Source organism: Macrotis lagotis, chromosome 1, assembly GCF_037893015.1.
Source record: "Macrotis lagotis isolate mMagLag1 chromosome 1, bilby.v1.9.chrom.fasta, whole genome shotgun sequence".
Lineage (NCBI taxonomy): Eukaryota > Metazoa > Chordata > Mammalia > Peramelemorphia > Peramelidae > Macrotis > Macrotis lagotis.
Window position 1 is genome coordinate 418,873,425 of NC_133658.1, and position 12,732 is coordinate 418,886,156.

The window sequence follows — 12,732 nt, forward strand, 5'->3', positions numbered from 1 at the left end:
TAATAATAAAATAAAAATAAAAGTTTGCATTTGTATAATGTGTTGATTATCCAATTTTGTGCCATTTTTTTTGCCAAATCTTATCATTTCTACCTTCCCAGCATCTCTTATATATTGCTCCTTCCCTTTTCTGATTCTGTCACCACCCTATTGCAGATGCTTATCACTTCATATATGAATTGCTGCAAAAACCTTGGTGATCTCCCTGCCTTAAAATTCTTTCCATTCTAGTTGATAGTCTACTCTGTTATCAGAGTTATTTTCCCTATGCGCAAGTTTGACTATTTTAGTCCTCTGTTCAATAAACATTAGTGATTTCTTATTATCTCTAGGATCAATTAGAAAATAATATTAACTATATATATGGTTATTAAAATATAGTGATTTAAAGCTTGCAAAATGTTTTCCATATGTTAACTCAATTGATCTCACACAAACCTGTGAAATAGGTACTATTATTCCCATTTTTCAGATGAGGAAACTGTTAGATTAATGACTTGCTTAAGGACATACAGCTTTTGTAAGGTGTCTGAGGCAGATTCCATTGTCTTCCTCACTCCCAAGTCTTGTGCTTTATTTACTGTACCACCTCTGACTTTTAAAACCCTTAATAACCTGATCCTTTTCTACATTTATAGTTTTCTTATATCTTACTTCCCCCATATACTGTGGAATCTAGTGACTGATATTGCTTTTTCTTTATTCAAGATAGTTTTATCTCATGCATTTTGACTGAGTGTCCTCCAAGCCTGGAATTCTCACCTCTGTCTCCTTGCTTTCCTTAAGTCTCAGCTAAAATCCTATTTTCTGCAAGAATCCTGGTCCCCCTAATGCTGCTATTACCTTTCCTTTGAAGTTATTCCAAGTTTTCCTCTGCCTATCTCTGTCTCTTCACATACACACACATGCACATGTCTCTCTTGCTCTCTATCTAGTTTGAATGTAATGTAATTATTTGCAATGTTGCCCACTCTTCCCCCCTGTCCTTCATCCTTACCCTCACCCTCATAATTAAATTGTGAATTCTTTGAGGGCAGGAAGTTTTTGTTTTTCTTTGTTTTCTCAATTCTAAGCACAGTGTCTGATATATAATTAAGGCTTAATAAATACTTGTTGACAACAATCCTGGAAGTTAAGTAATGCAAATAATTGTAGCTAAGTTTTCAGATAAGGAAACTGAGACAAAGTGAAGATTAAGGGATTTTTCCACAATTCTTCAGCTGGTAAGTGGTAGAGCCAGGATTTAAACTCCTGTCTTAGATCTTCAAGTTTTCACTTTCTGTACAAATGTATTATAGCATATATTGAATATGAAATAAATATTATGATATATTTAGGAACTCAGAGGAAACCACAAAGTGGGAGGATCTGTGTATAGTGCCATTGAGAAAAAGCAAGGCTTCATGAAGGAGGAAGAGCTTCAGATAAGTCTTGAAGGAATTGTAGGGCATAGTTAAATATTCAGTAGTGGTGAAAGTATTTTAGGTGTGAGGTAATGAAAACTTGAACTAAAAAATCACACAATATTAAAACTTGTAAAAGATGTAGGGTCATAATTTGGATGTTGAAGGGACTCCAGAAGTCATATTATATAACCTTCAAATTTTATAGGTGAGGAACTAAAATCCCAAAAAGTTATGGCTTGTCCAAGGACACATAAATAGTAAGTGGCAGAGGGATTTGACCCCAGATTTTTTGACTTTTAAATCCTACATTCCCCATTGTACAATAGGTGCTGCCCCCCCCAAGTCAAGACTTCTCAAGATCTCTGACAGTCATTGTCTCTGCCTTCTTTATCGTAAACATTTCCAGTTCTTTAAAAGTTACTGAGTAACATAATTTTGAAATCTCTTACCATCTTAGTTGTCTCTCTATGTGCTTGAGTCTGTCACTTAAATTGTGGTAACTAAAATTGAATACATTATTTTAGTTTGATCTGACTACTTGAGAGTAGAATGAGATTATTGTTTACTTTTATATGGATATTACAACTATATTAATATACTTTAGAAGATTTTTTTGCTTTTTAGTAGTTGTCACAGTTTTGTTTTATGGAACTTACTAACAACTAAATATTGAGAAATGGAAATGAGACTAGAAAGGTGAGTCAGCTTTGGAAAACATCATGAAGGAAGAATAGGTAGTATGTAGAGATTATGAGGTATGGGAAGAGCAAGAAGAATCAATTATGACCTCAGGGTTTTGAATCTGTGGAATTGGCAGAATGGAAGTATCACTGTCAGAAATGGTTAAATATGAAGAAAAGAGATTTTTGGAGTCAAAGCTCAGAAGTATTTGCTTTTAGGCAAGTTAAGTTTGAAATTGTGAACATTCAGAATAGAGGTAAGAGAAGAAAATTTTCAGAATGATCTGAGTAAGTCCTGGCAACAAACTGAATCTGCTTTTTGAGGACTAGTTTAGCAGATTTCAAAAAGTCTCATCATCAGTGGCCCTAGGTCACTTGGAACCAAATTATATCTCATGATACTCTATGAAACAAAAGAATGTAAAATGATGTGAAGGAAGAGTAATGTATTATATGTCCAATTTAGGAAGGACTTTTAAGTATCAGAGAATTCTGTTTGATTCTTGAGATAATAGGGACCACTGAAGTTTATTGAGAAAGGGGACTGGAGTTCCGTGGTCAGAATCGTCCATCAGTCTGGAAACTATGTAGAGGAAGCATTAGGGTGGGGACTAAAGGCAGGATTGCCTTCAAGAGGCTATTACAAGAGGTGATGTTGACCTGAACTCTTGGGGTGACTATGGATGGAGGTATACAATTACATTTAAAAGGGATGTAGAGGTGGAAATGACAAGTTTTGGTTACTGATTAGATATGTGGGGTGAATGAGTGAATAATCTGTTATCATAGAGGATGTAAACTTGGGAGACTGAAAAATATTGACATCAACAGAACTAAGAATGATAAAAATAATAGATCTTTTGCATATTGGATATTTTTACTAGTAATATTTTTAATAAAATATCCTTGAAGAAAAAAAAAGTTAAACTTGTTTTTCTACCTGTTGTAAACTATAACATCACAAATGTAACATAAAGGATTAGGAACTAGGAATGTTGTATCTTTATAAAGAGTTGTTCCTCTCTCCATTCCTCCTTGATTTTTGATTTCATATGTCAGGATCAACTTTGAGATGTACATGTGTTATTATTGATGATGGTGTAACTCATTTATATTCATGTATCTTTCCTTATAATAACCCATTTAATGATACTGTGAAGCTTTTGTTCATATTATTCCATAAATCTTCATGTGGAGAGGGGGTACCAGATGTGTTGCTGGTGCTTTCCTTTAAATCTTGTGATCATACATTGTTACTTAGGGAGCATATATTAACTGTACTTTAGTTATTCTGTGTTGTCCCTCACTAATTGCTTACTTTCTTTTTCCAGCTTTATATTTTACTGATAACTTTATTGGTACCTAATTTGTGACTAAATGTACATTCCTCAGTTCTTGTTATGTGATCTACAACTTTAATTCTTTAGAAACTGTGGCATTACATGACTTGTCACCAGTAGAGAGAGCACCACTAGATGAATGTTATTATTTTACAGATGAGTTCTACATTTTGGGAAGAAGTTTGGGGAGGTTTTAATAGCATTATTCAGTTTCCCAGATGTAATTCAGCCTATTCTCTTCTCCCTTCTGTTTGATTTTCCTCCTAACTCATTGCTATTTGTATCGCTCCAACTGCAAGTCATAGTCTGAATGGTAGATATTCTTCATCCACTTGACTTTTCTGTTTGAATGGTTAGACCAAACTCTCTTAAGTGGCATTCATTTAGGAAACTGTAGTATTCCAGGATTTGAAACCTAGTGTTATCTGTAAACAGGAGAACCTGGAAAATCTCGTTATCTATGGACCTTTTCCATTTGCATAATGTTCCAGATATCCTCCATGCCTGAAACAGACATTGTTGGTAAACATAATTTTTATTAATAATTAGTTATTTAATATATTTTTCTTATTATACATAAAATGTTTGTTTTTCCAACTACATTTAAAAATAATTTTCAACAGTTATTTTTTGTAAGGGTTTGAGTTCCACGTTTTCTTCTCTCTCTCTCCCTTCCCACCTCCCTCCCCTTGACAGAGAACAATGTGATATAGTTATACATGTAACCCATGTTGTGAAAGAAGAGCCAGAATAAAGGGGGGGGGGGGGAAGCCATGAGGAGAAAAACTGTAAAACTTAAAACAAATTTTAAAAATTGAAAATGGTAAACCTTGGTCTGCATTGACTTAGTAGTCCTTTCTCTGAATGTGGATGATATTTTCTATCACAAATCCTTTAGAATTATCTTTGATTATTGTACTACTGAGAAGAGCAAGTTTCTCCTAGTTTATCATCACACAATATTGCTGTTAATATGTGTACACTGTTCTTCTGGTTTTCCTGACTTTACTGCATGTCAGTTCAAGCAAATCTTTCCAGGCTTTTCTGAAATCTAGTTGCTCATGATTACCTACAGAACAGTAGTTCATATCCTACATATTTGTTAAGCTATTCTTCAGTTGATGGAAATCTCTTTTTGTGATAGTAGAGAATTGGAAAATGAGGAGATGTCCTCCTTTACTATCACAAAAAACTGCTACAAATATTTTTGTACATGTGAGTTTTTTACCCTTTCTTATAATCTCTTTGGGATACAGGCTAAATACTAGTCTAGCTGGACTAAAGGTTATGCAGTTTTATTGCTCTTTGGATATAGTTCCAAATTGCTCTCCAGAAAGGTTGGATCTAATTAGTTTTTAACAATCATTTTTTTTAGGCTCTTTTCAAGGCAAATGGGGTTAAGTGGCTTGCCCAAGGCCACATAATTAGGTAATTATTAAGTATCTGAATCGGGATTTGAACTCAGGTACTCCTGACTCCAGGGCCAGTGCTCTGTCCACTGCACCACCTAGCTGCCCTTAACAATCATTTTTTAAAAGTTGTCTTCCTACTTATCCCTGCCCACATCCTGATAGATACATGAACAATCCTATTAAACATATTTCCATATAGTCATGCTGTGAAAGAAGAATCAGAACAAAAGGAAAAAACTACAAGAAAGAAAAAACAAATTTAAAAAAAGTGAAAATTGTAATCATTTAGTTTCCATACTTCTTCTCTTGATATGGGTGGCATTTTTTTTTCTGTCAGAAGTGATAGAATTATCTTTGATTACTGTATTGCTGTGAAGAGCTAAGTCTATCACAATTGATCATCATACAATGTTGCTGTGTATTTAAGTCTTTCTAGATTATTTTGAAATTTGCCTGTTCATGATTTCTTGCAGAACAACCGTTTTCAGTTATAGTTATATCCCCTAAATTGTTCAAAACGTTCCTTAATTGATGGGTATCCCCTCAATTTCCTGGTATTTGCCACCACAAAAAAGTTACTATGAATATTTTTTTTTTTACATTTTTCTCCCCTTTTATGATTTCTTTGGGATACAGACCTAGTATTGATATTGTGGGATCAAAGAGTATGTACCATTTTATTTTCCTTTGGGCATAATTTGAAACTCCAGAATGGTTAGATCAGTTCATAATGCCACCCAACAGAGCATTAGTGTCCCAATTTTCCCATATCCCTTTCCACATTTATCATTTCCCTTTTCTTTCATAATAGTAAATCTGATAGATAAGGTACCTCAGAGTTGCTTTAATTTGATTTTCTCTAATCATTAGTGATTGAGAGCATTTTGTATATGACTAGATAGCTTTAATTTCTTCATTTGAAAAATGCTTAATCACATCCTTTAACCAATTATCAATTGGGGAATTATTGGCATTCTTATAAATTTGATTCAGTCTCTATATATATTTCTAAAATGAGGGCTTTATCAGAAACACTAGCTGTAAAAATTTTTTCTTGGCTTTCTGCTTTCCTTTTGGTTTTTTTTTTTTTAACAATGCATTGCGGTTAAGTGACTTGCCCAGGGTCACATAGCTGGGTAATTATTATGTATCTGAGCCGGATTTGAACTCAGGTCCTCCTGACTCCAGGGCCAGTACTCTATTCACTGTGCCACTTAGCTGCCTCTTGCGCTTTCCTTTTAATTTTGATTGCATTGGTATTTTTGTGTGTGTGAAAACTTTTCAATTTAATGTTATTAAAATTATCCATTTTTGGCAAACATTTTTACCTCATTTGATGAGAGGGTTGAATAGTGTTAAATCTTTCAAGGAATCTTGTATGTATATGTTTGGGAAAAACTGGCACAGGACTGCCCAGCATGGTGTACCCTCTTCAGAGAAGGTGCTGTGCTCTATGTGCAAAGCAGAATTGTAGTAGCTGAAAAGAAACATGAGATGCGTATATTTAGAGAATTCACCCCTAATGAGATCACATGACCAATTGATAATGGACCTGTAGTAGAGCATTTCAAGCTTGAATCAATCTATTCAGTCACAGTCAGACACAGTGTAACTTTAACATACTGATGGCATTTTGGTCCTCTCTGAGAATGGACAACAGCCAACCATGTGTCCAAGTATACATAGTCTCTCTACTTATTTCCCCACTCCTTCCTCTTTCCTCCCTCTTTAATTTCTGTAATTTCTTTTTGGGGATACTGAGTTTCCCATTCCTGGAGGTCATTAAATAGCAGCTTAATAATTCTCAGGGAAGTTATAAAGGGGATTAATTATTAAGAATGTATAGAACTTGATGACCTTTCCTTACTTATTTCAATTTTGTGATTCTGGTAGTTTAAGTCTAATTGCCTTTGTACTGGTTGTGAGGGTGGAGGGAGTCCTTCGGGGTTAAGAATTGCATTAATCCGCAGAATATTCCCTGAGGGGGAATTCTGAAAATATATCTGAGCTTGGAGTTATGACAGCAAACTGGAAAACTGTTCCAGAATCCCCCCGAGGTCAGGAGAGTCCTGAGGAGGAACCCAAAGTAATAGGATAATTATGAATTTAAGAGATCAGCGGGAGACTTAGAAATAATCTATTCCAGTCCTTTTAATTTACAGATGAGGAAACTAGGGTCCAGAGAAGTTAGTAGAACATTCCAAGTTTGTATTGGTCTGATTGGGTACAGTCAGACATAATGTGACTTTACTCTAACATACTGATGGCATTTTGGTCCCAAGATCATATAGTTGGCATCTGATCCCAGATCATTTGATTTCAGATCTTCTTTTGCCATTGGGGCTATGATTACTCCTACAGCAGATGATCACGATCTGAGGACCAAATTGATTTAGAAAGTATAGAACTGTGTAGATGTATAGTCATTTTGAAAGTGGATTTCAGTGAAAATAAGAGGTCAAGGGTCATGAGGGAGTGAAGGCTATATGCATAAGGATATTTATAAGACTCTAGATTTAGAGCTAGAAAAGGAATGTAAGAGTGAAAGACATCTGAATAAACTTTCCCAGAACCATGGATTTACAGCTTCAGAGGAACTTTGGAGGTTATGTGAGCCAACTTTGACATTTTATTGATGAGGAAATTGAAACCTCAAGAATTTCATGAATGATAAGAGTTCATATTTCAACTAGAATCTTCTGACTCTATATCCATTGATTTCCTACTGTACCATTTGGGGGTTGGCAGCCTTTAACAAATAGGGTTCTGATACATGACCCCTCTCATGCTGATTTTCATGAGGGGTAGATTTAATATGATGATCCTTGAAGGATGTGATGGTGGTAGTGGTGTTGCACCTGCCCAGGGCTATTTTCAAGGGATGTGTGTGTGTGTGTGTGTGTGTGTGTGTGTGTGTGTGTGTGTGTGTGTGTGTGTTAAAGCATGCACATACACTTATGCTTATGAGTATGTGCATTTTTGCATGTGAATATGTGTGGCAGAGTTGAAGGCTGAATGAATCCACAACTTATCTTGAGAAGTTGAGGGTATGACCATGGAATTAGGTACACATGCATCAGGGTTGAACAAGGGTTGTTTTCCTTGCTCTCTTGGGTACAAGGAATGAGAATATTCAGTAATGCAAAAGATAAATGCAACTTACCTACTTTCAGTAATCTTTTCAAAGGTGATAATGTCTTTGTTACTGAACTTGTTCTTTGACAAGCACACATCCCTTTTCTAGTTTTTGTATAATGCTGATTGTTACTATTAACACCAATGATTTAAGTATTCACCAGAGTGACAGTCATTCTTTGGGACTATTTAAGGAAAGAAATAAAGTTGTTCCAAACCATCATTAATCACAACTATCAATTTCAATTATCTGGCTACATGAAGAAAACTGAGAGCCAAGACAAACAGCTTAATTTATTGAAGAAAAATTTATAGTTAAAAAAGTTTTTATTCTAGACTAGAAATAGAAGATAGAGTAGAAAATTAGAATTGTTTCATATAAAACTCGTCTTTTTATCATTCCCCTTGATAGGATAGTCCAGAAAAATACAAAAAATATTCTAATTACTTTGCTGAATTATAGAGAAATCAAAAAACATTTTAAAGTAATTTGAAAATACTAACTTTTAGTGAATTACTAATAGTTAATCAGGGGACTGTATCTTGGCAATTTGATTAGGTAACACAGCAGAGGACATAAGTATTTCAACTTTGGTATGTGAAATATATATTTTAGTTATTTTAAAGTAAACTGTACTATGCTGTTTTGAGGTATTTAGTTTAAAAGTTACTTAATATTTTCTGAATCCTGAACCTCCCTTTCCTTATTTGAATGGAAATAGAAGATCAGCATAAAGACTGGACTGGAATAATAGTGACTAATTGATAAGGAAACACTTTACCAATGTCTTTTCTACCATTAGTGACTTGTCCATTGCCACACCACTAGAATATCCTAATGGATATGAATATGAAATATTACTGTGTAGAAGAAATAAAGAGAAGAATGGAAAATAAAGAGAAGAATGGAAAAACAACCAGAAAAAACTATGTACAATCACTACAGCAATGTAAATGGAAAGAACAAACAACTGAAAATTAATGTTACAAAATTACAAACTTTGACCCTTCAAAAACAAGGATAAGAGAAGGCACCTAACCTCAAATCCTTTGTAGGGGTGAAGGCGAGTCTGGCTGTGGAACACTGCAAATGTCAGATTTTTTTTCTTTTGATAAGATTTGCTTAATGTTCTTATTTTAATCTTTATTTTCAAAATTCTTTTTAAAAAGAGACGATCCTCTGGGATAATAAAGTGGGGAGATGGAGGAATAAAGAGGAAAATGTAGGCATTTTTTTCAAAAAGGGTTTTTAAAAATTATCAGTAAAAAAACAAACTCTTAAAAAAAAAGATTTACCAAAATTATGTGGTAGAATAGGGCTGTCCAACCTCACTTTTTTTTTTAAGGTTTTTTCCAAGGCAGTGGGGTTAAGTGGCTTGTGCAAGGCCGCATAGCTAGGTGATTATTAAGTGTCTGAGGTTGGATTTGAACTCAGGTACTCCTGACTCCAGGGGCTGGTGCTCTATCCACTGTGCCACCTAGCTGCCCCCCCCCCAACTTTACTTTTAAACATTTTGAAACAAAGACAGTATATTTTGATTTGCCATTTTAGTGAGAGCTCTGCAGTAGCTAGGCTTTGTCTAGTAAAGCATTTAGTAAACCTACAGGGCACCACATAAAATCTTACTATGGACCGCATTTTGGGCAGCTCTGTGGTAGACAGTATCTAAAATAATTATGTGATGAAAAAGAAATTTTCAAGAGATGAGACAATTTAGGTCTTGAATGTTAGTCTAGTAATAGCAAATTATCCTATTTCTAAGGAAAATTGAATCATTTGCATTCATTTTAGGTGTTTCCATTTCATGAAGACATATAAAATGCTGGTCTCATTGGATGCATAATTTTAAATTATTCTTTAACAGCTGTAACTGCAGTTCAGTAATATTTTCCTTTATTAACATTCTTAAGTTTGTGACAGAACTTTTCAAAGTTGAGGTCACTGACCTTATTATCATTTCTCTCTAAGAATTTTCTTTTAAAATTTAAATTTAGTTTCCAGTGGGAGGGAGGGAGTGATCTGAAAACCAGAAAAATCTTGGTTCAAATTTTTTTAATGAAATCTTTAAAAAAACTTTTTTTATATCCTTTATTTTTACATTGTTTAAATTTCCCTCTGCATCTCCCCAGCTCCCTACTTTCATACCCCAGAAGTCCATCTCTTTTAAACAATAATTAAAAAATAAAGAAAAAAAATAGATGAGAAAGCAATTTAGTAAAATGTCAAATATTTAATAAAATGACATTTCTATCTTTGGTTCCAGTTATCTCTTTACTTTAGTTCTTGAATTGAAACTTTGTTCCAGGGCTAAATTCTACTCCTTGGGGTGGGTTGTTGGGTATTTCTTGGTCTCACCCAGGAACTTATTGCACCTTGCCCAAAGTGCAGACCTTGACCTTTCAGAGTTAGACACCCCTGTTGGGGAACCAACCTTCCCCCCACACATCCCATACCCTATCTTTGTAATTCAGAGGTTTGGATCATCATGACTCTGACATTTCAGCATAGACTTGAGTTGTCTTGCTTATACACCAAATTGCTTGCTATTCCCAGAAATTGGGATTTTTTTCTGCTGTCTCAAGACAAAGAACCTTCTTCACTATACATATCTTAATTCAGAGGGTCATATTGGTGCTTGATATGCTTGCATGACCTCTTTCCTATTATCTATGGATTTTGGATCGATTATAGTTTGGGGATGAAAGATGTCACTGTAGTTCCTTATTGAATTTCATGATTATCATTCAGCCTTTGCATATTTAAGGGGTTTTTCCTAGGTCCCATACCTAATTAATATAGAACCAGAACTAGAATTGCTATTTCTCAACTTTCTAACATCTTTCCCATATGTCACAATTAACTGGATTCTGAGCTAAACCTCTGTCTTAAAAAATAAAATGATCTTACATATAAATACAAATAGAAAATGTTAAGAAAATGTAGCATGACCATTTTTTATCCATGAAATGAAATGCATTGCAACAAATTATTTGTTGTGTATGTCTCCATTGTGATCAGTTTATACTATAGAATTTTTTATTTTTTTTTAAACTTTCTACTTCTCAATGTAGTCATAGATGCCTTTTCCTTTGTAAAACTGATTCATTATATTGCTATTAGTTGTTTACAGTCTATTTGATCAAAATTGAAAATTTTAAATAATAAAAAGATTATCATAAATAATTAATATTGACTTATGGAAATAACTATGTATCAACTAAAAGCATTGTAGTTTTTTTTTCTTGAAAGTAGCTGAATAGATTGATCATTTTAGCTGTGTTTTTTCTATCAGGGCTGAAAGGTGAATTGTCTCAGCTCTAGGCCAGTATAATAACTCAGAATGAACTAACATCCATTTTGAAATCTTAGCAATAGCAGAAACTTTAACAACTCATTTTGTTGCTTGGAAACATTTAAGAAATTGAACCTTTTTTAGGGATGTTACAAGATTGGAATACAATTTAACAGACTTTGTTTTGTTTTGTAGTGAAAAATGCCTCGTGTGAAAACATCTCAACCTGCAAAAAAAGGTCCTCCCCGGAGAAAACTAGCAGAACATTTTGCAGCAGGGGAAGTTTTAACTGACTTGGCCAAAAAGGAATGGAAAGTAGGACAGCCCATTGGCCAAGGTGGTTTTGGTTGCATTTATCTCGGTAAGTTTAGGGGCTGAAATACACAATATATACATATATACACATGTATACACATTCTAAATATATTTTCTTATTAATTGGTGTTGGCTAAGTGACTGTAATAAACATTGTGAGCTTACATTGAAATGGCATTCTCTGCAGTAGAGTTGGTAAACAGAGTTTTGTTGTTTTAAATCATTGAAATATAAAAGTTTCTTTGGTATTTTATTATCTGTTAGATCAGTGCCTGAAGGGTAAGCATAATCTTATGTTACATTTGTATTGCAAAAAATTTCATAACAAATATAAACAAAAACAACTCTACTCCCAGCCATTTTTTTGATTTCTCTTTTTTTTAAACTTTGAAGTTGTAAAACAACTAACACACATTAGTATTAGGAAAATGAAGTGTGGAGATGGTTTAATTTTTTTTTTAAAGGATCATGAAGAGATTCCTTGTTGGATCCTTGGACCTTGCTGATTAAAAACCTTTTAAAAAAAGTTCTTAATCTGATTGCTTCAAATATAGCCTGCTTTACCAGAGTATTTGGTAGTAATAATCACATTAATACTTCACTTTTACAAAACTCTTTTAATACCCAAAATGGTTTTTCTCACTGCCTATGAGGTAGCTGGTAGTGCAAATCATTTATTAAATGACTATTCTGGGCACTCTGTGAAACTGAGCATATGAAGACAAAATTGAAGCAATCTATGCCCTCAGAAAGGGGAGAAATGGAGTTGAGATGTAGGAGTTTAGCTAGTGTTGATGATAAGATCTAGTGAGCAGTTTCAGTTGAGTGGATGGATTCAGAAACTGTATTGAAGAGCATTGAGTTCAACGGAGAGATGTGAAGGCAGTTAAGTATAGATGACTTTTTCAAGGAGTTTGACTGAAGAAAAGGATTAGGAATATAGGTCCTTAGTGGGTAGGGGAGGATATTTATGTTCATACTTTTCTTCATACCATAGTCTGCATTTTCTGTGGACTTAGAGAAGTTAATTAGTACTTTTATATAAGATATGTCTAATTTTCCCCAAATCAACTTTATAGTTATTGATTTTGTGTCTTTGAAAGGGGGATAAAAAATAGCCCCAGTGAACTGTCTAGCTTTTGGAAAAGGAA

At 34.1% G+C, this 12,732-nt stretch overlaps 1 protein-coding gene across 8 annotated transcripts in view; it reads left to right on the top strand.

Annotated features, from left to right (window-relative positions):
* VRK1 (VRK serine/threonine kinase 1) overlaps positions 1 to 12,732 on the top strand; it is a 169,972-nt gene that overhangs the window by 66,783 nt on the left and 90,457 nt on the right. For 7 of the 8 annotated variants that reach the window (XR_012473812.1, XR_012473813.1, XM_074213045.1 and 4 more), the window contains one exon: positions 11,462 to 11,627. Coding sequence is in view for 6 of the 8 variants with exons in the window: in XM_074213045.1 (XP_074069146.1) it covers positions 11,468 to 11,627 (160 nt within the window). In the remaining 2 variants the exon portion in view is untranslated. Of the gene's footprint in view, positions 1 to 1,887; positions 2,344 to 11,461; positions 11,628 to 12,732 lie in introns of those variants that run through there. The other variant, XM_074213044.1, reaches the window with a different exon arrangement.